This window comes from Aythya fuligula, chromosome 30 (genome assembly GCF_009819795.1).
Source record: "Aythya fuligula isolate bAytFul2 chromosome 30, bAytFul2.pri, whole genome shotgun sequence".
Classification (NCBI taxonomy): domain Eukaryota; kingdom Metazoa; phylum Chordata; class Aves; order Anseriformes; family Anatidae; genus Aythya; species Aythya fuligula.
The window spans coordinates 952,160-977,324 of NC_045588.1; the positions used below are offsets into that span (position 1 = coordinate 952,160).

Below are 25,165 nucleotides of genomic sequence, written 5' to 3' on the forward strand. Positions count from 1 at the left end.
GGACAAGGGGCATGAGGTGTGGGGACATGGGGACACAGGGCGTGGGGACATGGGGACAAGGGGCTTGGGGACATGGGGATGTGGTTCTATGAGGGCTTGGGACATGGGGTGTGGGGACATGGGGACACAGGGATGTGGGGACACAGGGCATAGGGACATGGGGATGTGGAGACATGGGGACAGGGTGCTTGGGGACACGGGGTGTGGGGGCACAGGGCCTGGGGACATGGGGACAAGGGGCTTGGGGACACGAGGATGCGGTGCTATGAGGCCTTGGGGACAGGGGGCTTGGGGACACGGGGACATGGCAGTGAGGACATGGGGACAGGGAGCTTGGGGACACGAACACGGGGTTGTGGGGACACAGAGCTATGAAGACAGGGGGACAGGGGGGTGGGGGGACAAGGGGACACGGGGACAGGGGACACGGGGCCATCCCCAGCCCCTCACCAGGTCCCGCAGCGGCTCCTCCTCGGGGATGTCCCCTTGTCCCTTCAGCCAGCGGATGTAGTCCTCCTCCTCACGGGCCTGGGGGGGGGACACGGGTGACACAGCGGTGACCCCGAGGTGACCCCGAGGTGACAGCGCCCCCCCCGTGTCCCCAACCCCCCCCTCACCCCCCCCCCACCCCTCACCTTCTCCTCCGCCGTCCGGTTGCGGCGCCGCAGCAGCGCCGAGCCCCCTTCCTCCTCCTCCTCCTCCTCCTCATCCTCGCTATCGGCCACGAAGGCTCGGAAACTGTTGGGGGGGGGGCACTCGGTCACCCCCTTGCCGTGTGCCCCCCCCCCCGTGTCCCCGTGCCCCCCCCCCCACCGTGTCCCACCCCCCCCGGTGTCCCCATGTCCCCACCTCTCTTTCAGCTCCCGCTGCTCCTCCACGTAGCTCTTGGAAGCTGCCCTCTGAACCAGGGGGGGGGGGGACAAAAACAGGGTCAGGGGGGGTGTAGGGGGGGGGCACAAACAGCGGTGCCCCCCCCCCGAAAAAAAAAAACACCCCCCCCAAAATAAAACACCCCCCAAAAAAACCACCCCCGCACCTTCTTCTTCGTGGCCGCTTCCTCCTCCTCCTCCTCCTCATCCACGTATTTGCTGGGGGGGGGGGAAGGAAATGTGGGGGGGGGGCTCATCCTTGTTGCCCCCCCCATTAAAAAAGGTGCCCCCCCCCTAAAAAAAAACCACCCTGCCCCCCCCCCTCACCCGTCCTGCTCCAGCACCACTTTCCGCTCGTAGTCCTTCAGGTACAGCGGCCGCGGCGCCCGCTCGCCCTCGCTCTCCGACGACGACGACGACGACTCTGGGGACACCGGGGGGGGGGGGGTCACGACCTCCCGGGGGGGGTCACGACCCCTGGGGGGGGGTCAGGACCTTGGGGGGGGTGGTCGTGACCCCCCCCCCCCGGTACCTGGGTGGCTGTAGAAGGTGGCGTCCCGCTGGTAGATGCGGGGGTCCTTGGTCTTCAGCAGGGCCAGCGTGCGGTAGAAATCCCGCTCCAGGCGGGGGTCCAGGGGCTGGGGGGGGTTTTGGGGGGGTCCCCAGGGATTAGGGGGGGTCTCAAGGACCGGGGGGGGGTCTCAAGGACCGGGGGGGGGTCCCAGGGAGCAGGGGGGGGTCCCCAAAGTGCCCCCTCCCCCCCCCCCCCCCCGAACTCACCACCTCGTCCCCGCTGCTGTCCGAGTCGGACGTGGAGCTGGCGCCGGCGTCCCCATAGCGGTCCTGGACTGGGGGGGATTGGGATTATGGGGGGGGGGTGGAACTGGTGGCCCCTAATCCTGGTGTCACCCTAATCCCGGTGTCACCCTAATCCTGGTGTCGCCTAATCCTGGTGTCTCCCTAAATCCTGGTGTCTCCTAATCCCAATGCCCCCCCCCAATCCTGTTGTAACCCCTAATCCCAGTATCCCCCCTAATCCTGGCATCCCCCCTAATCTTCCTGTTCCCTAATCCTGGTCTCCCCCAATCCCAATCTCCCCTAATCCCAATGTTCCCCCCAGTCCCAGTCTGTCCCAATCCCGGTCTCCCCTAATCCCAGTATCACCCCACTCCCAGTGTCCCCCAATCCCGGTAGTTCCCAAATCCTGATATTCCCCCAATTCCGGTATCCCCCTAATCCCGGTATTCCCCCAATCCCGGTATTCCCCCAATCCCACTCTCCCCCTAATCCTGCTCCCCCCTAATCCCATTCTCCCCCCTAATCCCATTATTTCCCCAATCCCGCTCCCCTCCTAATCCCATTCTCCCCCAATCCTGCTCTCCCCCTAATCCCACTCTCCCCTTAATCCCAGTATTCCCCCAATCCCGATATTCCCCCAGTCCCGCTCTTCCCCCTAATCCCACTCTCCCCTTAATCCCGGTATTCCCCCAATCCCAGTATTTCCCCAATCCCGTTCTCTCCCCTAATCCCACTCCCCCATAATCCCATTCTCCCCCAATCCCTCTCTCCCCCCTAATCCCACTCTCCCCTTAATCCCGGTATTCCCCTAATCCCGTTATTCCCCCAATCCCACTCCCCCCCTAATCCCATTCTCCCCCAGTCCCATTGTCCCCTTAATCCCAGTATTCCCCCAATCCCGTCTCCCCCCTAATCCCGCTCCCCCCTAATCCCATTCTCCCCCCTAATCCCAGTATTTAACCAATCCCTCTCTCCCCCTAATCCCACTCTCCCCTTAATCCCGGTATTCCCCTAATCCCACTCTCCCCCCAATCCCGCCCCCCCCCCCCAATCCCCCTCCCCCCCTTAATCCCGGCCTCCCTCCTCCCCCGGTAGCCCCGCCCCTCCTCTCTCCCGGCGGCCCCGCCCCCCTTCCTTGTGACCCCGCCCCCTGCCCCCGTTCTCCCGGCGGCCCCGCCCCCTCTCACGTCTCTGGAGCTCCTCGCGCCGCCGGTACCGCCCGTAGCGCTCGGCGAAGGCCGCGTTCACGCGGAGCCCCGGCCCCGCCATCGCCCCGCGCCGCTTCCGGTCCTCCAATGTCACGTGACCCGGCCCCGCCCCCTCGCCCTTAAAGCGGCAACGCTCCGAGGCAGGGGGGGCCCACACGTAGAGGGCTCACGGAGATGTTGCCCCCCACACACTCCCTCCCTTCCGCCGCGTTTTGGCCAATCGGCAAGCGGCACCGGGAGCAGGGCGGACGCTGATTGGCTGGAGGGGCCCGGGGGGGGATTCAAAATGCGCACGTGGGAGCCCCCCACGTGGGAGCCGGGAGGCTCCCCCCACGCAACCCCCCCTCATGAGACCCCCAAGGGGAGACCCCCCCCCCCAGTGAGATCCCCCCCAATGAGATCCCCCCCAATTAAATCCCCTCGACCCCCCCCCCCACTGAGACCCCTTCATTGAGACCCCCTGATCCTTCCCCACATGAGATCCCCTCCCCAAGAGACCCCCCCAAAACTCCCCCCACATGAGACCCCCCCAATAAGATCCTCTCGACCCTCCTCCACTTGAGACCCCCCTGAACCCCCCCCACTTGAGACCCCCTCATTGAGCCCCCCCCATTGAGACCCCCTGATCCTTCCCCACTTGAGACCCCCTCCCCAAGAGACCCCCCCAAAACTCCCCCCACATGAGACCCCCCCCAACAAGATCCTCTCGACCCCCCCTCCACTTGAGACCCCCTCATTGAGCCCCCCCCATTGAGACCCCCTGATCCTTCTCCACTTGAGACCCCTCCATTGAGACCCCCTCCCCAAGAGACCCCCCGAAACTCCCCCCACTTGAGACCCCCCCCATGACATCCCCCACACGAGACCCCCCCAATAAGATCCTCTTGACCCTCCTCCACTTGAGACCCCCTCACTGAGACCCCCCCATTGAGACCCCCTGATCCTTCCCCACATGAGACCCCCCCATGAGACCCCTTCCCCTAGAGACCCCCCAAAACTCCCCCCACTTGAGACCCCCCCAATAAGATCCTCTCGACCCCCCTCCACTTGAGACCCCCCTGACCCCCCCATCTCAGACCCCCCCCATTGAGACCCCCTCATTGAGACCCCCCTCATTGAGACCCCCCGATCCTTCCCCACTTGAGACCCCCCCATGAGACTCCCTCCCCAAGAGACCCCCCGAAACTCCCCCCACTTGAGACCCCCCCCACTGAGACCCCCCCCGACCCCCTGCAATAAAAGCCTGCCTTGCCCTCTTCCTTCAGCTTAAGGGATGTCCTTTTTTGAGCACCCAAATGAGCTTAAAATTTGCTCTTTTTCTAAATTTCAGACTATGTCCCCAGAATCCACTATATACCGCGGCTAACCCATTGTTATCTCTAGGGGATAATACTTAACCGATCCCTGTTATTAATAAATCTTTTCCCTTAATAGGTGTCTATTCAGGAGTTTGTCTGTTTATTAATTTTAGGAGTAATTACAATAAAATTCCCACAGCAATTTAGCTTTTACTCTTTGATGACGGCCTCTTCAAGTTCGTCTGATGGTTAGTTTAGTTTCTCTGGGTTCAGATATTACTTTCCACTCCTTCACTGGACCTTTTACTCACAACACACGTCTCCGTCCTTTCTCAGCCATTCTCACAGCTGTTTCTGTAGTTAATAAAGCAAAATAAAGTTAAAAAAAGTCCTTTCCAGAGGGGCGAAAGGTTTTCTCCTTTCCGTGTTTTTATCAGAACCTCATCTCCCGGTTTTAACTGGTGAATTGCAAATCCTAAAGGTGGTGTTTGAGCCATCATCCCAATTTCTCTTCTCTCTTGCAACCTCCTTCCCATGTTAATTCTCTATTTCTGGATGCCACGATCCTCAGCTACGTTGTTCCCTAGAAGCATCCCTTGAGCATAAGGCATGCCATACAACATTTCATATGGCGATAATCCAGCCTCACTGTGTGCTTTAGTTCTTATGTTTAAAATTGCCAACGGCAAGCATTTCGTCCAGGGCATTTGTGTCTCGATCATTAATTTAGCCAATTATTGTTTTATTGTTTGATTCAGTCTTTCTACTCTCCCTGAGCTTTGTGGGTGCCACGGAGTGTGGTATTCCCACTGGATACCTAATGATCGACAGAATAATTTGATTATTTTGGAAGTAAAGTGTGTGCCCTGCTCAGAGCCAATGTACCGGATTATCCCATATCTAGGTATTAACTGTTCTAATAAATTTTTTACCAATTTTTACCCCTGTTTCTGCTGTAGCTCATGCTACAGGATAAGCTTCTACCCGTTGTGTTAAATGATCTACTATTACCAATAGATATTTTATCCTCCCTGCCTTGGGCAATTCAGTGAAATCAACTTGTACTTCCTCAAAAGGCCTAGAAGCTGTTTTCCCCCCTCCCGCGGCTACTTGTCGAAACCCTTTCTTATTTATCTTCCGACAAGTTAAACGACCTTGTGTCATTTGTTTTGCTATTTCAAAAATCCCAATGCAACCAAACTGGTTGAGGAAATGATCACTTCACGCCTTTGTACCCCGATGTTTTTGTGCATGCAAACGTCCCAATATTTGCCTCGCAGAGGCTTTTGGCAATATCTCTCGCCCGTTGGGCAGTGTCCATTTTCCTTGTTCTAATTTAGCCCCTATTTTCTTCGGTTTTGGTTGATCCTCATATTCTGTCTTCCTTGGGGTTGTTGATGACCCCAGTGGGGTTCCACATTCGGTCGTTTTTGGTCTCCCGGGGGTCCTGCCTGATTCTGTCTTTCCCAAATTCTCGTTCCAGCTTGCCTAATCGTTCCCCTTTCCTCAGCAGTAAATAAGATCCCTAAAATGGATCCCTAAAATGGACGGTATTTCTTCCCAGGTATAAATATTTGGGGCCTAGGAACTGGTCCATTTTTTCAGCTACTCCGAGGGGGTCAGCTAATAGGGTCCAACGGCTCCCATTTATCACCTTTTTCTTTTTCCTGTTTTTCTTCTTCGAACTTCTCGTCTGCTTTTAGTGTAAATATTGAGGCTGGAAAAGGACGTGAAGTCCTGATCCGTAATCCTGCATAATCACCTTCCTGGCTAAAAGGTTCCTTTGAATTAACACGGATATTTAAGGCCTAGCACATCCAGTCTTCAAAGGATCCAAAAACAGGCCGAAAGACGTGGTCTTAAAGGCTCCTTTGGCCATTCTATCATACAATACCGAGCATTTTTAAGTTACTTTTTCCTTTTCTGGGCCCCCTATCATTCCAATTTCTAATCCTTATTCCTAACGGACTTTTTTGGTGGTATGTCTGGTAATTTGCTCCCTTTCTTCTGGTCCCTGGTCTTCGATTTCGTCTGACCCATGTAGGAATTTTACTATGGCAATTCCTGCAGCCCTTGGTTGCAAACAAATCCCACCCAACCCAATGGTATACGCCTTAAATATTTTATTTACGCCTCCATCGTCCTCGTTCGGATCTTCGCGCGCAGAATTACGGGCAAAATACAGTGCTGCAGCCAGCAAGGGAGCTCTTAAAAAAAAAAATCAAAATCTTTGCTTGCCCTTATTCAGGTGCAGGATGGCATTAGCCCCGAACAGGAGCCACCAAATGCTGGGGCGCCTCTCCTAGATCAAATCAGGATTCAGGAACCAAAGCCCTCCTGGACGAGCCCCCAATTGTTATAAATAACCGAGTCCCGAATAGGATTAGAATCAAAGTTTACGATTTATTAAACAAATAGAGGCAAGCAAACAGTGCTGGGCGTGCCGGGCGGCTCTGCTCCACCAGGACTCACACCAGGTCCATCGGGCGGCTGGTTTTTATGCTCCTGGGCTATACAAATCACTGCTTCCAGAAAAGGCAGCAGGGTTATTATAATTAGCTCCCAAAATCTGAACCCTCCCTCTGGGGGGGTCTCTCGTGCTGAAGGCTCGTAGTCTTCCTCCCAGGCTTTGTCCTCCAGCTTTCCTTTTCTCCTTATTTGGTCATCTCTTGGCCAGATCTCGGAGATTTGCAGCGTCCCGTTCAAAAGTCAGCAGTTTTTGACAACTCCTTTGTTCTCTTATCCCCTAGACTGAGTCTAGAGGATAACACCCCACATGAATCTAACACCCCCCCGAAGCCCCCCCACTTGAGACCCCCCCATTGAACCCCCCTCATTGAGACCCCCCTGTGAGACCCCCCCTTCCCATGACACCCCCCTGTAAACTTCCCCCTCTTGAGACCCCCCATGAGACCCCCCATGAGACCCCCACCTTGTGAGAACCCCCCCATAACACCCCCTACCTGAGACCCCCCCCACATTAGACCTCCCCACACTTGAGACCCCCCCGAACCTGAACCTCCCCCACCTGAGGTCCTCCCCCCCGTGCCCCCCCCCCCCCCAATAAAAGCACAGAGACGGCCCCATCACAGTTCCCATCTTTATAGGGACAGAGGTGGAGTGGGGGGGGGTCTCCAAGGTGGGCAGGGGGGGGTCTCCGTGGCGTGTGTGGGGGTCTCCGTGGGGAGAGTCCTTAGGGAGGGGGGGCATGACCGTGGCCCCCCCTTAGCTGGTGCGGAGCTGGTAGTCTGTGGGAGGGGGAGCAGCGGTGAGGGAGGGTCCCCAAAGTGTGGGGGGGGCATCCCCAAAGTGTGGGGGGGTCCCCAGGACGGGGGGGGGTCCCACTCACCCCCGCTCTGGGTGATGTAGCGCACCCAGGGCAGCGCCTGGTAGCCGCTCTTCTCGATGATCTTCATGTACCGCACCTGGTGGCACGGCGGTTGGGGACGCTGGGTGCCCCCCCACCAAAAAAGGGGACCCCGGTACCCCTCCCCCAAAACCCAGGACACCCCCACGGGCCTTGTCCCCACTCCCCTGTCCCCAAAACATCGGGGTCACCTCCCTGGGGCCACCCCAACCCCACAGCCCCTCCGACGCGTTCCTCCTGCCCCATCCCCGAATTCATTGTGGGGGACCCCAAAGCCACCAGCCCCCCTCCCCAAGAAAAGGGGACCCTGACACCCCCCCCCAAAACCCAGGACACCCCCATGGGCCGTGTCCCCACTCCCCTGTCCCCAAAACATCGGGGTCACCTCCCTGGGGCCACCCCAACCCCACAGCCCCTCCGACGCGTTCCTCCCATCCCATCCCCAAATCCATCAGGGGGGGACCCTGAGGCCACCAACCCGCCCCCCCCCCGTCCCCATTTGTCACCTGGATGCCCGAGACGGTGAAGTAGGGGATCTCGAAGCGGACGGCGATGGGCGGCCGCCCCTCATCTTCCTCCTTCTCCACGCTGGGCAGCCCGAAGTGGGCGCGCATCAGGTGCTCCTTGCCCCCCTGCGCGGCACGGCGCGGCTGGGGACACCCCCGTGGGGACAACGGGCACCCCGCTGCCGTCCCCGTGTGTCCCCCCACCACCCAACCGAGCCGGCGGCCTCACCGGGAAGGATTTGATGCTCCAGACGACGAGGTTCTTCTCGGGGAGGTACTTGGCCGAGCCCACACTGGTCTTGAACTTGGGCGAGTCGGCGTCGCTGGGCACCGGCACCGCGATCTCCACGCCGTTGGCCACCGACTGCTTCTTGAACTGCGCCTTGGCCTGGGAGGGGACGCAGTGACAGGGGTCAACGGGTGGCCTCGGTCCCCTGGGAGGACTGGACGCCCCGGGGCGCCTCAGCCTCACCTTGACCATGATCTCGACGCGGCTGTGGGAGAACTTCTCGATGACCGACTCGATCCAGATGAGCGGCTTGGCGCGGGTGCCCAGGCGGTAGGACATGAGCTCGAAGTCGCCGTCGGGCGGCACGAAGGAGATGGTGCGGTCGCTGTCGAAGCGCGAGAGCCGCACGCACTGGTGGAACTTCACGTCCTCCAGCTCCACCGACTTGTTCTTGCCCCCTGCGGACGGGCGGCGCCGTGGGGGACGCGAGCCACGCCGGGGGACGGGGACGGCGCCCCCCCGACAGCCCCGCGCCCACCCCGGCGGCACTCACGTCCCGTCAGCTCGAAGAGGACGCGGTCGTTCAAGCCCAGGCGCAGCTCGGGCATCCCCGAGAGGAAAACCTTCAGCTTGATGGTGCCCACCACCTCGCTGAGCAGCACGCTGCCGTTGGCGCTCACCTGCGGGCACCGGACCCAGCGCTGATCCCGGTCTCACCACCACCGGTTTGGTCCCAGTCCCACCACCCCACCACCACCGGTTTGGTCCTGGTCTCACCACCATCACCATTGTGGCCCCAGTCCCACCAACATCATCGCTTTGGTCCCAGTCACACCACCACCACCACCAGTTTGGTCCCAGTCCCACCACCACTACCAACACCACTGGTTTGGTCCCAGTCCCACCACCACCACCATTATGGCACCAGTCCCACCACCACTACCAACACCACTGGTTTGGTCCTGGTCCCACCACCATCACCACTGTGGCTCCAGTCCCACCAACATCACTGGTTTGGTCCCAGTCCCACCACCACCAGTTTGGTCCCAGATCCACCACCACCACCAGTTTGGTCCCAGTCCCACCACCACTACCAACACCACTGGTTTGGTCCCAGTCCCATAACCACCAGTTTGGCTCTAGTCCCACCACTACCAGTTAGGCCCCAGTCCCACCACCACCAGTCCGGTTCCAATCCCACCACCACCGCCAGTCCAGTCCCAGTCTCATCACCACCAGTCTGACCCCACTACCACCACCACCACCAGTTTGGTCCCAGTCCCACCACCACCACTACCACCAGTCCCACCCCAGTCCCACCACCACCACCCCCAGTCTGACCCCAGTCCCACCACCACCAGTTAGGCCCCAATCCCACCACCACTGGCAGTTTGGTCCCAGTCCCACCACCACCACCAGTTAGGCCCCAATCCCACCACCACCACCAGTTAGGCCCCAGTCCCACTACCACCACCAGTCCGCTGCCATTCCCACCACCACCACCATTATGGTCCCAGTCCCACCACCACCACCCCCAGTCTGACCCCAGTCCCACCACCACCACTTAGGCCTCATTCCCACCACCACCACCACTATGGTCCCAGTCCCACCACCACCACCACCAGTCTGACTCCAGTCCCACCACCATCAGCTAGGCCTCATTCCCACCACCACCACCATTATGGTCCCAGTCCCACCACCACCAGTTTGACCCCAGTCCTCCCCCCAGCCCCACCAGTTTGACCCCAGTCCTCCCCCCAGCCCCACCAGTTTGACCCCAGTCCCCCTCCCCACCATCTCCATCCCCATCTCCAGCCCCAACCCCACCGCCACCGCCACCCCTCACCGGCGGGCACCCAGCAGCAGACCCCGCCGTGTTGGGACCACCCCCCCACAATTTTTTAGGCGGCCCCCCCCCTCTCACCAGCAGGTTCATCGACTCGATCACGTCGATGAAGACCTCGTTCTTCTTGTACTTGATGCCTTCGGAGCGCCAGGACACGGCGTTGGTGACGGTGGTGGGCACGCGGGACTTGCCGGTGTCCAGCTTGTTGCCCTCCTGCGTGATGTACCTGCAGGATGGGGGTGAGGGGGGGGGGCAGGACCCCCCCCCCAAAAAAAAAAAGCCCCCCAAGCCCTCTGCCCAACTCACTCCTGGAGGATTTTGCTGTCGGTGGTCTGCGGGAAGCCGAAGTCCATCAGCTCGTCCAGCAGCTCGTAGACGATGACGAAGTTGTCCCGGATGCTCTCCTCCTCCAGCTCCTTGAAGTACTCTGAAAAAACCTGAGGGGGGGGGGGGGGGAAACAAACACACAAGGGGGGGGCTCCCACTTTTGTCACCCCCCCAGCCAGGGTCAGCGACCCCCCCAAACCCTCCCCCCGGCCTCACCTCCACCACCTTGTAGAGGAAGGAGAAGACCAAGGAGGCGTTGGCGTTCTTCTTGGTGGTGGCCACCACTGGGGAGGGGGTTAAGGAAAAGTGCTGGGGGGGGGGTCCCGGGGGTTTTTGGGGGGGGTCAGGAAGGATACGGTAGAGGTTGGCGTGCTTGATCCAGAGGAAATGAACCTGGCCGCGGGTCAGCAGCGGGGACAAAGCCCCCTCCTCCTCCTTCTGCAGCAGCAGCCCCATGAAGTGCTCGATCTCCCCCATGCTCACATCCCCCTTGTAGTTACGGCTGATGAGGGGCTGGGGGGGGGTTGAAATTAGGGGGGGGGTCAGCCAGGGGACCCCCCTTTTCCATCGCGCGCCCCTCGCCCACCCCAATTCTCCGTGCGCGTGGCGGTGCCGGGGTTGGGTGTGTGTGGGGGGGGACCCACCGTGACCTTGGCTGACCTTGAGGCCGGGACCTGGGGGGTGGTGGGGTCCTGGGGGGTGGGTGGGGAGTGTGGGGGGGGGGGGTTTCAAGGTGGGGGGGGGGTCTCACCTTCCCCTTGAGGTCCAGGATGAAGACGGCGGAGGCGGACATGGCCCCGGCTGCCGCTTCCTCCTTCCCCGTCACCTGCGCCAGGTGAGCGGCTGCGCCCATGGCCCGGTGGGGCCTTAAAGGGGACGGCTCCGGGGGGGGGGGGGGGGGGTTGGAAAAGGTGGGGGGGGTCAGGGTTTAGTGTGGGGGGGGTCACAGCCCCCAGCCCCATTTGTTGGGGGAGGCCCCAGGCTCGGCTTGGCCTTGTCCTGGGGGCTGCGGGTGGCTCCGTGCCCGCATGGGGGTGGGGGACGGGGAGGGGTGGGGGGCAAGGATGGGGGGGCTCACAAGCTGGGGTGGGGTCATGGTTTAACTGGGGGGGGGGTGAGCAGTCCCCTGGCATCTGGGACCCCCATGTGTGGGGTTGGAGGGGCTGGAAGCCCCCTTCTAGCTGGGACCCCCCCATCCTGGCCTGGGCTGGGGGGGGGCATCTGTGCAGGCCCCCAACACCTGGGACCCCCCTCCCTCACCCTGGGGGGCTCCCCACAGCCCCCACCCTGATCCCACACCCTGGACCCCCACCCTGATCCAGGGGGGGCTCCGTGCACTCCCCCCCATCTCCAGGACCCCCAACCCACCCTGGGGGGGCTCCCTACAGCCCCCCAACACCCAGCCCCCAACCCTGATCCTGGGGGGGGGCTCCCTGCTGCCCCCCCAAACCCCAGGACCCCCAACCCACCCTGGGGGGGCTCCCTACAGCCCCTCAACACCCAGACCGCCCCCCCAATCCTAGGGGTCTCTCTGTAGCCCCCTTCCCCACCCTGGACCCCCCCCGATCCTGGGGGGGCTCCCTGAAACCTCCCAAACCCCAGGACCCCCAACCCACCCTGGGGGGGCTCCCTACAGCCCCCCAACACCCAGACCGCCCCCCCAATCCTAGGGGTCTCTCTGTAGCCCCCTTCCCTCCCCTGAACCCCCCCTCGATCGTGGGGGGGCTCTCTGCAGCCCCCCCATGTCCAGGACCCCCAACCCACCCTGGGGGGGCTCCCTACAGCCCCCCAACACCCAGCCCCCCCCAGATCCTGGGGGTCTCTTCCCTACTCTGGACCCCCCCCTTATCCTGGGGGGGCTCCCTGAAACCCCCCAAACCCCAGGACCCCCAACCCACCCTGGGGGGGCTCCCTGCAGCCCCCTCCCCTACTCTGGACCCCCCCCGATTCTGGGTGGGCTCCCTGCAGCCCCCCCAAATCCCAGGACCCACCCTGGGGGGGCTCCCTACAGCCCCCACCACCCAGCCCCCCCCAAATTTGGGGGGCTCCCTGCAGCCCCCTCCCCTACTCTGGACCCCCCCCGATCCTGGGGGGGGCTCCCTGCAGCCCCCCCATGTCCAGGACCCCCAACCCACCCTGGGGGGGCTCCCTACAGCCCCCCAACACCCGACCGTACCCCCCCACCCCCCCGCAGCACCGAGCCCAACCGTGATGGGCAGAAGGCAGAAGGGGGGGGGCGGGGGGATGAAAAAAAGATTGGGGGGGGGGGTCAAGGGGGCGGGGCTAAGAGGAGGGGGCGTGGTCAGGGGGCGGGGGGCGGGACCACGGTAACGGTGCCCCCCCCCGGTTGCTCGGAGCCGCAGGCGCAACGCCCCGGGAGCGGCCGGAACGGCAGCGGCGGGGGGGGGGGACCCGGAGCATCCCCGAGCCCCCACCATGGGGGGGAGGAAGGACCCCGACGGCTCCTACGGTACCGGGGTGGGGAGGGGACCCCCGGGACCCCCAGAACCCTTGGGGACCCCCGGGACCCCCCCCATCGGTTGTCTCCTGGGGGGGGTCCCCCCGGTTTCCCACCCGTTCTGGGGGTCCCCTCCCCGGCAGCAGCCTGCCTGGGGGGCCCTGAGGTGGGCTGCTGGGGAGGGGGGGCAGCGGGGGGCTGGGGACCACCAAGGTGGGGGGGTCACCACGTTTTGGGGGTCAGCAGGTTTTGGGGGTCACCAGGTTTCGGGAGCACCGAATTTGGGGGGGGGGGTGGCACTGGGTTTGGTGACCGCCACGCGTGGGGGCTGCTGGGTTTGGGGAGCACTGAGGGTTTTTTTTTTTTTTGGGGGGGGGTACGGTCACCGCCAAGTGTGGGGGCCACCAGGTTTGGGGGCTGCCGGATTTGGGGGCCACCAGGTTTGGGGACCACCAAGTTTGGGGACTGCTGGGTTTGGGGGGGTGCACCAAGTTTGGGGAGCACTGAGTTTTGGGGGGGGGGGGGGGCGTACGGTCAGCACCAAGTGTGGGGGCCACCCGGTTTGGGGACCACCCAGTTTGGGGTCACCCCGTTTCGGGACCACCCCGTTTGGAGATTTTGGGGTTTGGGGCCCGGTGGTTCGGGGTCTGCTGGATTTGGGGACCACCGAGCGTGGAGGTTGTGAAGTTTTGGGACCACCAAGTTTAGGGGTCGCTGGCTTTGAGGGGGGGGGGTTTGGTGAGCACCGCGTTTGGCGACTGCCGCTTTTGGGGCCCCCAAAGCTTTGGGGACCACCGAGTTTTTTTTTTTGGGGGGGGGGGCGAATTGTGCGCGGTGACACTGGGACGGTCCCAGGGTGGGGCACCGCTGCTGGCACCCCAGGTGCCACCACCCGGACCTGGGCGCGCCGATTGGTGCCACCGTCCTCCGACACCCACCCGGGGGTCCCGGCGTCCCCACAAGCTGGGGGGGGGGCACAGCGGGGTCACGCATCCCGGTCCCCCCCCCCCCCGTGCTCCTCTTTTGTTTCCGCGACGCATCCGGGGGTGCCGAGCCCGGCGCCCTGACATCACCGGCAGCCTATGAGCCGCGGGGACATCGCGGCGCCACCGTCCCCAACCCTCCATGGAGCCGCCCAGCACCACGCTTATTTATTTATAACCCCCCCCCCAAAAAAAAAAAATATTTATTTACACCCAAAATATTTATTCCTACCCCCCTAAATATAGCAAACCGCCGGGATGAAAAACAACACCAAACCCGGCTGCGGTCACCGCGCCACGCCACCGGCGGACGGAGGGTGGTGCCCGCCGTGGGCGTTGGGTGCCGGGGCGAGGAAGAGGAGGGGATGAAGCAGCTGCGGGGCGAGGATGAGGAGGGGATGAAGCAGCTGCGCCTTTAATGGTGTAGCGTGCACGGCTGGCTGCTCGCTGCTGAGGTTCCTGGCACGCCCAGGGCTGAGCGCGCAGGGGCTGTTTGGGGCGAGCGGAGAGGGGATGGGGGACCAGGAGGAGGAGAACTACTACGGGAAGCACGGTAAGGGTTGGGGGGCGTCAGGGTTAGGGGGGGGGCACGGGGCTCGCCCCCGAACCCCGTGCCGGAGGAACCTTGGGCGGCACCGCGGAGTGGGGTGCAGGAAGTTGGAGAGGCCGAGATAAGGCTGAGCGCGAGCACGGCCCCGCTTCGGTTCACCGGGCTTCCTGCCTGCGAGGTGGCCGTGAGGGTTCGTTAACACCGAGGCCTTCGTTAGCGCGGTGGTTAATGGGGTTAATGGCTAACGAGGGCGGCCGGGTGGATCCGCTGTTTATGGGGCGGTGGCGCCGAGGGCACGGAGGGCGCCGTGCAAGGGTCGAGCCCCCCGAGTGGGTGTTTTGGGGTGCAGTGTCCCCAAAAAATGCTGGGAGCTCCCCTGGGATGTGGTGGGGTCACTCCATGGGGGCGCAGCTCCCTGGGTACCCTGAAACTGATGGGTGTGGGGCTTCTCTGGGGACCCCAAAACCAATTTGCATGGTGTGGGGCTGCTCCAAGCACCCCAAAAACAACGTGTGCGTCGTAGGGCTGCTCTGGGCAACCCAAATCTGATCTGTGCATGGTGTGAGGCTGTTCTGGGCACCCCGAAACTGGTGTGTGCAGCATGGGGTTGCTCCAAGCACCCCAAAACCAATGTGTGTGGTGCGGGGCTGCTCCAAGATCCCCAAAAGCGATGTGTGCAGCACGGGGCTGCTTCTAGCACCCCAAAACAGATGTGTTCCCTGCGTGGGGCTGCTCCAGGCACCCGAAAAGTGCCTTGAATCAGACATCTCCCTGGTAGCAGGCACTCCAGGCCCCCCCAAACGGATGTTTCCTTGTCTGGGACTGCTCTGGGCACCCCAAAAGTGACTTGTCCTGGTATGGGGCTGCTTTAGACACCCCAAAATTGACTTGTCTTGGTACGGGGCAGCTCCCAGCACCCCAGAACTGCCTCGAAGCAGACGTGTCCCAGCTCCGGGCCGCTCCCACACCGAAACTGGCCTCGCTGGCTGAATTCCCACCCTAAAAATAACGAGGGGCGAAGGAGCGCAGCTTAACCACCGGGCTGCCGGGCAGGAGCAGGGCACAGGCTTCAGGAGCTGGGGAACAATTTTGGAGAGAGCTGTGGGGAAACTTGCTCTCCAAGGGGATAATTGTTTCCACGCCTGGAAAGCAGAGGCGCTGAAGGAGGGAAATGGCAGCTGGAGATTATTTTCCTCCTGCTCCTGGTTCTCCCAGGCCTTTTGTTTAAAAACTGGGGGGAGGGAGGGAGGGAGGGGGGGAGAGTTGGAAATTTGGGGCTCCCCGGTCTGCACGGGGACGGCTGCTGCTTTGCTCGCGTCCGTGTTGGGTTTTGGTGCATCGCTGTCACAAGGAGGGGAAAACAAACCTAAAGGGTGGGCTGGGGATTTTCCAGCAGCAATGGGAACGGGATGGGGGTGTCGTTTGGCTGTGTCCCCCCCACCCCAGCAGCCTGGTCTCGGTGGCAGCATCGGGTTCCCAAGGGCGCGGAGGTTTCCCTGCCTCCTTGGGGAGGCGTCGGGGAAGCGAAGGGAAAACTCCTCCTCCCCCCCTCAGTGGTTTTTCCAACTGAGCCGGTTTGTTCTCCATCCCCGCAGGGACGCCGCAGAAATATGACCCGAAGTTCAAAGGTCCCATTTACGACAGGTAAGAGCAGCCCCCCCCCCACCCCCCAAAGCCCCCTGGTGGGGCCGGTGGCCGTGCTCACGTCCCCGCTCCTCTTCCCGGCCGCAGGGGCTGCACCGATGTGGCCTGCTGCATCCTGCTGGTCCTCGCCATCGTGGGCTACGTCGTGGTGGGCATCGTGGGTACGTATGGTCCCGGGGGGGGTCCAGGAGCTCCTCGAATGAAACAGAGGTGGGGATGGGGCAGGAGGTAACCAAACTGCCCCGTTTTATCCCCACTGCCCAGCGTGGACGCACGGGGACCCACGGAAGGTGATCTACCCCACCGACAGCCGCGGGCAGTTCTGCGGCCATCAGGGAACAGCCAACGAGTAGGTGCCCCCCCCCCCCCCGGGTCCTCCCTGCTCATGTGCTGCTCACTGGCGTCGTGATGCCTTCAGGGTGGCATTTTGAGCCGTTTTCTTCGCAGGGGCAAGCCTTTCCTCTTCTACTTCGACATCGTGAAGTGTGCCAGCCCGCTGGTGCTGCTGGAGTTTCAGTGCCCGACCACACAGGTACTTCTGGATGCCCCACCGGCGCAGCTCCCCGCTGCTGGCCTTCTTTAAAAAAAGAGAAAAATGCCCCAAAATGAAAGGTTCCCCACCTTCTCCTCTCCTTGTTCCAAGATCTGCGTGAGCCAATGTCCGGACCGGTTCATGACCTACCTGAATGCCTACAGCGTGCCCGCCAACCTGCAGTACTACCGGCAGTTCTGCGTGCCCGAATTTGGGGACGTGAGCAAGGTGCGTCGGGCGGCCCCGAGCGGGGATTTGTCCCATGCCAGCCCCAGAACTTCACCTCCCCCTTGCTGTCCCCATCCAGGCTCCCATCGAGGTGCTGAGGGACAAGGAGTGCCCGGCCATGCTCTTCCCCAGCACCCCACGTAAGTCTGGAGGTGGCTAACGAGCTGCCGTTAACTCATTAACAAGCCGGGACTCTGCTCTTTATGGCTGGGGAAGTGCCCGTGCTTGCTTTGTTTGGGCTCTTTTTGGGATCTGAGCCACCCATCGGGGATTTTGGGGGAGGTTCGGGTCGGTTTGTGAGTGCTGCTGTGGGTTTTGTTTCCTCGGGATGCTGGGTGGGAGCAGCAGCATCCCTGGGGTTGCCGGTTTGGGGGTGTCTCATGGGGGGGACGTTTGCTGAGCCCCCTCTTTTGCAGTGGCTCGCCGCTGCCTCCCGGCCATCCAGGCCAAGAAGGGCGTCATCATGGTGGGGAACGAGACCACCTACGACGACGGGCACGGGAACCGCAGGAACGTCACCGAGCTGCTCGAGGGGGCCAGGTGGGTGCCGGTGGCTGCGGGAGCAGTGCCGGGGCTGCTGCGTTATCACCGCTTCGGGGGGAGCAAACCACGGGGTTTTTGTCTGCAGTGCCGCAGGCAGAGTGGACACCGACTCTCTCCCCTGCCTCTTGCTTTTATTATTATTATTATTATTATTATTATTATTATTATTATTATTATTATTATTATTATTATTTGCGTTCCAGAAAAGCAAACGTGGTCCTGGAGATGAGGCAGCTGGCCATGAAGATTTTTGAGGACTACACGGTCTCCTGGTACTGGATCATAATGTGAGCAGAACGCGCGGCACCTGCTCCCGAGGGGCAAAGCTCCGGAGTTCCCCCACCGTTTTCTGCCTTTTCCTGACTTTTGCATAATTTCCATTCAAAACTGACAGCAGAAGGGTGGCAGTGGGTGTAGAGGCTGAAGTCAAGCAGGTCCTGAAGGACCGAGCTGTCCCCTTCCCAGACCACAGAGTGGGAAGTGGCATGGGGTGTTTTTGAGCGTGTTGGAGCAACTTCCCCCCCACCCCAGTCACATTCTGTCACGGAGAGTTTCTGTTTCTAAGGCTGCCTTCTTCCTCCCTCAGAGGCCTGGTGATCGCAATGGTGGCCAGCTTGATCTTCATCGTCCTGCTCCGCTTCCTGGCCGGGATCATGGTCTGGGTGATGATCGTGCTGGTGATCCTGGTGCTGGGCTACGGTGAGCGATGTCCTCGGGGTTGGGAGCCTTCTCCGTGCTCTCCCTGTTTTCCTTTCCCTCCTTTAAGCAGGGTTTGCGTGCAGAAACCCCCCAGGCCGAGTCCTTGGACCCAAATATTGGTGGGGTTGAGCAGCACCTCGCTGTCTGCTGTTGAGTGCCAGTACGACGATTTTCTGCTTTCCACCCCAGGAATCTTCCACTGTTACATGGAGTACGCCAAGCTGAAGGGGGAAGCTGGTTCCGACGTCTCCCTGACGGACCTCGGGTTTCAGACGGACCTGCGCGTCTACCTCCACCTGCGGCAGACGTGGCTGGCGTTCAGTGAGTCCCTGCCCACGGAGAACGTGCTCGGGAGGGAAGAGCACAGAGACTTTGGGGCCTTCTTGGCCTCTTGGTGGCCCTTTCCAAAAAGCTGGGCTACGGAGGGGGGCTGTGCTCGATGCCACGGGATGGAGCGCGTGAAGGCCGTGCTGGACGGCCCTCGGGGAGCGCTGGGCGCAGCGGTGGATTGGGAAGGCGAGGGTGGACGATGCCCTCGCACTGATGGGGCTCCCCTTCTCCCTTCCAGTGATCATCCTGTGCGTGGTGGAGGTGATCATCATCCTGCTGCTCATCTTCCTCCGCAAGAGGATCCTCATCGCCATCGCGCTCATCAAGGAGGCCAGCAGGTACGGGCCACCGTGTCCCCGGGCGGAGGTGGCCGTGGTCACCTGTTGCGACGGGAGGGGACAACGGGGTGTCCCCGTCTTCACCAGGACTTCCACGGGTTCTAACTGCCTTCCCCCGTCCTCGGCAGGGCTGTTGGCCACATCATGATGTCGCTGCTGTTTCCGCTGTGCACCTTCTTCCTGCTGTGCCTCTGCATCGCCTACTGGGCCAGCACGGCCGTGTATCCTTTCTCCTTCCTTTTCCTGCGCGTTGGCTCCAGGGGAAGGAAGCCGTGGAGACACTACAAGTCCTCCAGGGTGCTGAACTCGTTCCAGAGTCAGGGTTGCATCCGCTTGCAAAGCTGCCAGCTGCGGCCTCTGGGTTAAAAGAAACAAAACCCAACGTAGGGAAGCAGAAGATTGGCAAGAGCAAAGCTGAGCTGGGTGTGCTGAGGATCCAGGCTTGTGTTTTTGTGAAGTTGTGTCTCCTTAACTGCCATGCTGCAGCTTCCTCTCCACCTCCAACGAGGCGGTCTATAAGGTGTTCAACGAGTCGGCGTGCCAGTTTTCTGGGCAGACCTGCAGCCCAGAGGTGAGGATGTCAAGAAATTCATCCCAATGCTATGCTTTACCCATGAAAGAGAAGATTGTTTCTTACACAAAAAAATACTTCGGTGGTCATTCGAGCCTGTAGGCTCTTACAAGCGAAATTCCACACTTTTGAACTCACTTCCATCGTGCTGTTATTTTTCTTTAAGCCGTTGTATGTGCAAAGCTTGCTTCTTGATGTGAGCAAACGTGTGAAACGTTGAGCAGGATCAAGTCTCCTGAAAGCCAGCGTGGCTTTGGGTTGACCACGAGATGTTGTCGGTCTGCCTCACATGCCTAAAATTCTTCTGTCCCCCCCCAGAAATTCAACACATCCAACGTCACCAAGCTGTGCCCCGATGCCCAGTGCCTCTTCGCGTTCTATGGGGGAGAGACGGCGTACCACAAGTACCTCATCGTCCTCCAGTTCTTCAACGTCTTCATGTTCTTCTGGCTCGTCAACTTCGTGATCGCGCTGGGGCAGGTGACGCTGGCGGGCGCCTTTGCCTCGTACTACTGGGCCTTCAAGAAACCTGACGACATGCCTGCCTTCCCCCTCTTCTCTGCCTTCGGCCGCGCGCTCCGGTACGTCCCTCGAGGAGCACCACGAGCTTCTTGGGGTTTTCCGTGTCTAACCGGAGCGGTTTTCCCAGGTACCACACCGGCTCGCTCGCCTTCGGGTCGCTGATCCTTGCCATCGTCCAAGTCATCAGGGTGATCCTGGAGTACCTGGACCATAGGCTGAAAGGTACCGAAATGGGGCTGGGAAATGAGGAGGTGGGCACGGCTGGTGTCTCTGCGGGACCAGAGCCCAAGGGGGACGTCTCCCTCCTTGGAGATGCTCCCTCGAGGTGCTCCAGATGTCTGGAGGTGGTCGTGAGCACCCTGCTTGAGCAGGGGTTGGACCAGATGGACCCAGAGGCTGGGACAGGGACGTGGGCACCTTGAGGCTTGCAGGGGGTCTCTGGGTTCAGCTGCTCACCCTCCCGTCCCTTGGTGTTCCTCCAGCTGCAGATAACAAGTTCGCCAAGTTCCTCCTGAGCTGCCTGAAGTGCTGCTTCTGGTGCCTGGAAAAATTTATCAAGTTCCTCAACAGAAATGCCTACATCATGGTAAGGGGCTGCTGGTCTTGGGCACCCAAGAGGTTGTTAACTCTGGGGGGGCCTTGGCATGCGTAGGCTGTCTTTGGGAGGCTGTTGAGGCCCGTGCCTCTCAATTTCATGGGAAAACGAAGCTTTTCAGCGTTTTCTAGCTGTTTTGCTGGAAAGCCTCAACATTCACTGTGTTGCCTTGTCTTTGGCATGAACCTTTTCAGAGACCCCAGGGTGGGGGGGTTTGGCTTTTGGCCCAGTTCAGGTGCTGATGCTTGACCTGCTGGTGGAGGAAAAAGCGCTGCCAGGTTTGGGATTTCTCCAGCCAGCTGAGAATGTTACTCAAGAGATGGGATGAATCGTGGCCTCTTCTCTGGGCCGAATCCTGCACAGTGCTGTTCCTCACCTCTCTGCTCCCGTTTCTGTCACCCCTCCTAGATTGCTGTTTATGGCACCAACTTCTGCACCTCTGCCAGGAACGCCTTCTTCCTGCTGATGAGGAACATCATTAGGTGAGGTCCTGCTCGAGTTCCCTGTGTCCAAGTCCCTCCTGCTGACAAAGAGGCGGCCAAATGTCCGCTGGGAGCAGGCGCTCACCTCTCTCTCACTCCTAGGGTGGCCGTCTTAGATAAAGTCACCGATTTCCTCTTCTTCCTCGGCAAACTCCTCATCGTGGGCAGTGTTGGTAAGTATTGGCCAACGTAAGCTTCTCCTTGGGGTATTCGCTGTACCCTGAACCTTCCCAAACCCTGTTTTTTTGGGAAGAAGAGCCTTCCCCAAACCCCCTCGTTCTGCCCAGGGTCCTGCAGCCATTTGTGTGATTTTGTTTTCCAGGAATCCTTGCCTTCTTTTTCTTCACCCATCGCATCAAGCTGGTCGAAGACACGGCGCCGTCCCTGAATTACTACTGGGTTCCTATTCTGGTGAGCCACTTTCTGCTCCGCTGGGGAATTTAGAAGTGGCCAAAAGAAATCCTTAGCAAGAATGCCTTAAAAATGCTGTTCCGCTGGCCGTCTCTGCAGAGCTGCTTTGTGAAGGCTTATTTTCCATCCCCACAGAAATGAGCCTTTGTTTCAGCTGCTGGCAAGAAGGCGTCTTGCCATCCGGGCTGGCTCCGTCCACCCTTGCTGCAGACGCCTTTTGTTCCCTGTTCCTTTCTGTTCCACCCCCCCCCAGGGAATTTGGGATTCAGCACTTCTCTCCTCCTCTCCAGGTTCCAACTAACCTCAGTGTTTCTCTTCCAGACGGTGATCGTGGGCTCCTACCTCATCGCCCACGGGTTCTTCAGCGTCTATGGCATGTGCGTGGACACCCTCTTCCTCTGCTTCTGTAAGTGTCCTCCCGCTGGGCAGCAGAACCTCCCTCCGCCCCAGAGCCATCTGGACCCCAGGGTTTGCTCCCCTGGCCTCTCCGTAGGGTTTTCTCCCACTCTTTCCTTCCCCACCTTCCTCCTGCCTTCCTACCAGCCTCTTCTCTCCCCTCTACCTGGAAGCCCACAGCCTGTCTCTGGGTCTCTCTCTGTTTCGGTGCTTTGGTTTTGGGGGAGCCTAACTGCTACTAACTTCAATTTTCCTTTTTTTCCCTTTTGTTTTGTTTTCCTCCCCTCCTCATGTCTCTCCTCGCTCTTCTCCTCCTCTCACCTCCGCCCTGCCCTTCCCTGGCCTCTCCCACTGTTTTCTTCCCCTCTCCCCATCCCGGCTGCTTCCTCCTGGGGTTGTGAAAAGGTGAAGATCTGGAGAGGAACGATGGATCTCCCGAGAGGCCTTACTACATGTCCCCCGAGCTGAGTGCCATCCTGCTGAAGGGGACCCTAGAGCCTTCCAAAAACACCGATAGCCAAGGCTAGGGCTGGCCCCGGGGTGGCTGCGTGGCCCCAGCAGCCTTCTCCTGCGGCCACGGTTGGTGCAGAGCTCCCAGCTGGATGTCCTCCAGGTCCTCCTGGCCGGAGGTGTGCTGGCTTCTCCCTGCTGTACCAACCCCATCTCCCCGCCCAATAATGAATACTCTTGTATGGAAGGAACAAATCTGGAGTTAATCTGGGCTCCTGCACAGCCGGGCACGCGTGGCCAGGAGCTGTTGAGCCGTGCGTGCCCGGTGCCAGTGTGCGGCCGGGTTTGCTCCTGGGTGGTGGAAAACTTGTGCCCCTGCTCCTCGCCCTGTGCCAAGCAGGTCAGCGCACCCGAGGATCCCCCTGCTTGGTGGCGGACGTTTCGCTTTCGGTTCCTGCAAGGCGTTGGGTGTGAAGCAGAGCACGCCCTTCTCGTGGGTGAAACCCCCCCTGCTGTTGTTGTAAGGAGGTTAAAAGGAGCAGCTGGCGGTGGTTGCAAACTGCTGAGGCTTTCACTCGCAGCCTCCTGTGTTGAACAAAGATTTTGGGCCCTCCTGCTGGTGGCGCAGAGGTTGAGCCCCTACGTGGAGGCTTGCCCCGGTGCTCTACGAGCTCTGCTTGCTCCAGAGCTGCTTTGGTCGGTGGTTTGGCTGATCTGTGGGTGAAGGAGCTGCAGGACCACAATGGCTTCGTGACGGCTGGGTCCTCTCCTTGTTTGCTCTTGATGCCCCAAGGATGAGCAAGGCTTTAGGAACGCCGTCCTTGGCGACTCCCCCTGCACGCCAACCCGCAGCTCGTGGTACAAACCCCGAGCAGACGGAGCGCCGTCTCCAGCAGGACAAAGGCGCAGTGGTGATGCTTGGGTTCCCGTCCCGGCGTCGTCCCTTACAAAACATCCCAGAGCTCTTCTTGCTCAGCTCTGACGCTGGTGCTTTGTGGTTTGTTTTTTCTGTTGTTGTGGTTGTGACTTTCTCGCTGGAGCAGCTGTTTGGCGCCGAGGCCAACCGGTGTGTTCAGGGCTGGGAATGCACCTAATTACTGCGTGCGCGTCGCGTGTTGGCGAGGGCGTAGCGTGCTGGGCGAGCAATGCTGAGCAAAATCCCTTTGTGCTCGCGGCCGGAGCAATTCGGGATGCAGAAGGAGCAAAAATCACTTTGTGCTTGTGGCCCAAGCAATTCGGGACACAGGAGGAGCAGGGAGGGCGTTGGAGGGAGCACTCCAGGGTGACCTCTCCTCACAGCTCCTTCCTGCAGCACTGTTAAATTTTACCAAGGGGAAAAAACAAACAAATAAACAAAAAACCCAGACCTTTGCTTTCTTCCAAGTAACAATGAGGAAGTTTCCAGAGCACAGCACTCCCTTTAAAACAAGGAGCAGCTGTGATGGTTCGCACGCCAGGAGCCTGTAGGTGCAGCAGAGGGAAAGTCCCCTCTCCCCATGATGAGCTCAAAGACCTTTATTTCCACGGGCACGCCCCAAAGGAATATTCCTTAGCCGGGTGGCGCAGCTCTCGTCTGCCATCTCGCTGCCTTTGAGCTCCATGCCCTGGCCGTGCCAACCCCTGTCTGTGGCCCCCGCTGCTGCGCGGGGGGGTTTCTCGTTGCAGTGGAAGACCTGGAGCGAAACGATGGCTCGGCCGAGAAGCCGTACTTCATGTCTCCCGACCTGAAGAAGCTGCTGAAGAAGACGAACAAGGAGGCGTAGAGCCCGCCGCGTCCTCCCCGCTCCTCTGTTTTTTCCCTTCCCGTGCCGGGAGCAAGGTTGCGGGGTTGCACCCGGCGCTCAGCACTGCTTGTCCCAGGAGAAAATGCTGTCTCGATGCACTCAAACCACCAGCAAGGCTCGGCGCAGAGCAGCGGGGAAGGGCTCCTTTCCGAGAGGACTGGGTGATCGTTAACAATCGGGCATTAATTGCCAGGGCTGCAGAACTCAGCACGGCTCAGCCCCTGCCCGTCCCACGTTGGGATGTTTCTGGCCAGAACCTGCTGGCATTGATAAAAGCAGCGTGGGACCGGCTCTGGCACGAGCACAAGGCTAAGTCTGGTCTTTAGGGGCATTAAGCCAACAGCAAAGTGAATTTTAAAGTAAATGAGGAATCCGATGATGCTGTCACGTTCAGGGCAGCTGCGCTCGGCTGCCTCATAGCACCTGGACAAAACCAGGCATTGCAGTGACCGCCGAGCCAAGCAGCTGCCCTGGTGGTGGCTTCAGGCAGCTCTCTGGCTTGCTGCAGCTTTGCAGCCCCCCCAAAATATTTGGTTGAAATTGTTGGTTCCCACCCGGAGAGCCGGAATGTGCAGAAACAGCCTCGCTTCTCTTGCTGTCTTTCGAAGACGCTTTAGGGTTCTGCTTTGGGGCTTTGGTGGGTGCAGATTAGAGAAGTAATCACTTTACGAATAAGCTCGTTATTGCTCCATGTGTGAAGGTGGAAGGAAATCCCGGGTTGAAGGTGCTCCGCTATCCGAGGGGGCCATGAACAGATGGGCGTACTCTGGGCAGTTATTTCATCGCACTGAAAGGGCTGACGGCTTCCACCCCATCCTCTGAACAAATCCTGCATTATGTTTCCCAAAACGTGGCAGCAAAGTGTCCCTAAGACACCAACAAAATTAGCTAGTGGTGCTTTGCCTGTGTGATGATTTAGGAAGACCCCCCCCACCTATGGGCTTGGTAAAGGAGTAGTGTGTGTGTGTATATGTATATATACATATATATCTTTTTTTTTTTTTTTTTTTTTTTTTTTAGGTTTACATTAGGTAATTTTAAGCAAACCAAATGCCAAACAGGTTGCCTTATGTCCTGAGACGCCACGGGGTTTTCTGGACTTTTAGCTAGCTGCTTTTTCTAATAGGAAGGTGCACACCTCTAGCAGCTTCCATCAGAAAAACGAGGGAGATTTTTGAGAAATAGATTGAAGGAGGTTAAA

General features: G+C 60.1%; 2 protein-coding genes and 1 long non-coding RNA gene across 6 annotated transcripts; 1 reads left to right on the top strand and 2 right to left on the bottom strand.

Moving 5' to 3' along the window:
* Window positions 1-697: 697 nt before the first annotated feature.
* On the bottom strand, window positions 698-1,065 carry LOC116500073. Its single transcript, XR_004254264.1, has 3 exons — window positions 1,037-1,065; window positions 850-899; window positions 698-738 (listed from the first exon to the last, which is right to left on the bottom strand). It is a non-coding gene; the product is annotated as an uncharacterized LOC116500073 (long non-coding RNA).
* A 6,333-nt stretch (window positions 1,066-7,398) lies between these two features.
* On the bottom strand, window positions 7,399-11,260 carry AP1M2 (adaptor related protein complex 1 subunit mu 2). Of its 2 annotated transcripts, none has more exons than XM_032205002.1 (11): window positions 11,200-11,260; window positions 10,805-10,961; window positions 10,665-10,732; window positions 10,428-10,558; window positions 10,200-10,347; window positions 8,829-8,955; window positions 8,519-8,733; window positions 8,276-8,434; window positions 8,047-8,172; window positions 7,523-7,598; window positions 7,399-7,421 (listed from the first exon to the last, which is right to left on the bottom strand). In XM_032205002.1, exons 1-11 carry the CDS (start codon window positions 11,239-11,241, stop codon window positions 7,399-7,401), a joined length of 1,272 nt encoding a protein of 423 aa, XP_032060893.1. In that variant the 5' UTR covers window positions 11,242-11,260. The 2 variants fall into 2 exon arrangements, with proteins under 2 accessions (XP_032060893.1, XP_032060892.1); XM_032205001.1 differs by having other exon boundaries at window positions 8,814-8,955.
* A 1,536-nt stretch (window positions 11,261-12,796) lies between these two features.
* On the top strand, window positions 12,797-24,925 carry SLC44A2 (solute carrier family 44 member 2). Of its 3 annotated transcripts, none has more exons than XM_032204999.1 (22): window positions 12,797-12,918; window positions 16,035-16,083; window positions 16,171-16,244; window positions 16,348-16,432; window positions 16,531-16,615; window positions 16,727-16,843; window positions 16,923-16,983; window positions 17,260-17,383; window positions 17,590-17,673; window positions 17,973-18,085; window positions 18,275-18,406; window positions 18,654-18,753; window positions 18,882-18,974; window positions 19,240-19,324; window positions 19,643-19,905; window positions 19,974-20,068; window positions 20,329-20,432; window positions 20,850-20,923; window positions 21,026-21,096; window positions 21,246-21,334; window positions 21,656-21,740; window positions 22,136-23,914. In XM_032204999.1, the coding sequence occupies exons 1-22, from the start codon at window positions 12,885-12,887 to the stop codon at window positions 22,255-22,257; spliced, it is 2,139 nt and encodes a 712-aa protein (XP_032060890.1). In that variant the 5' UTR covers window positions 12,797-12,884; the 3' UTR covers window positions 22,258-23,914. The 3 variants fall into 3 exon arrangements, with proteins under 3 accessions (XP_032060890.1, XP_032060891.1, XP_032060888.1); XM_032205000.1 differs by lacking the exon at window positions 12,797-12,918 and adding an exon at window positions 14,393-14,442 and having other exon boundaries at window positions 23,846-24,925; XM_032204997.1 differs by lacking the exon at window positions 12,797-12,918 and adding an exon at window positions 14,393-14,442.
* Window positions 24,926-25,165: the final 240 nt, after the last annotated feature.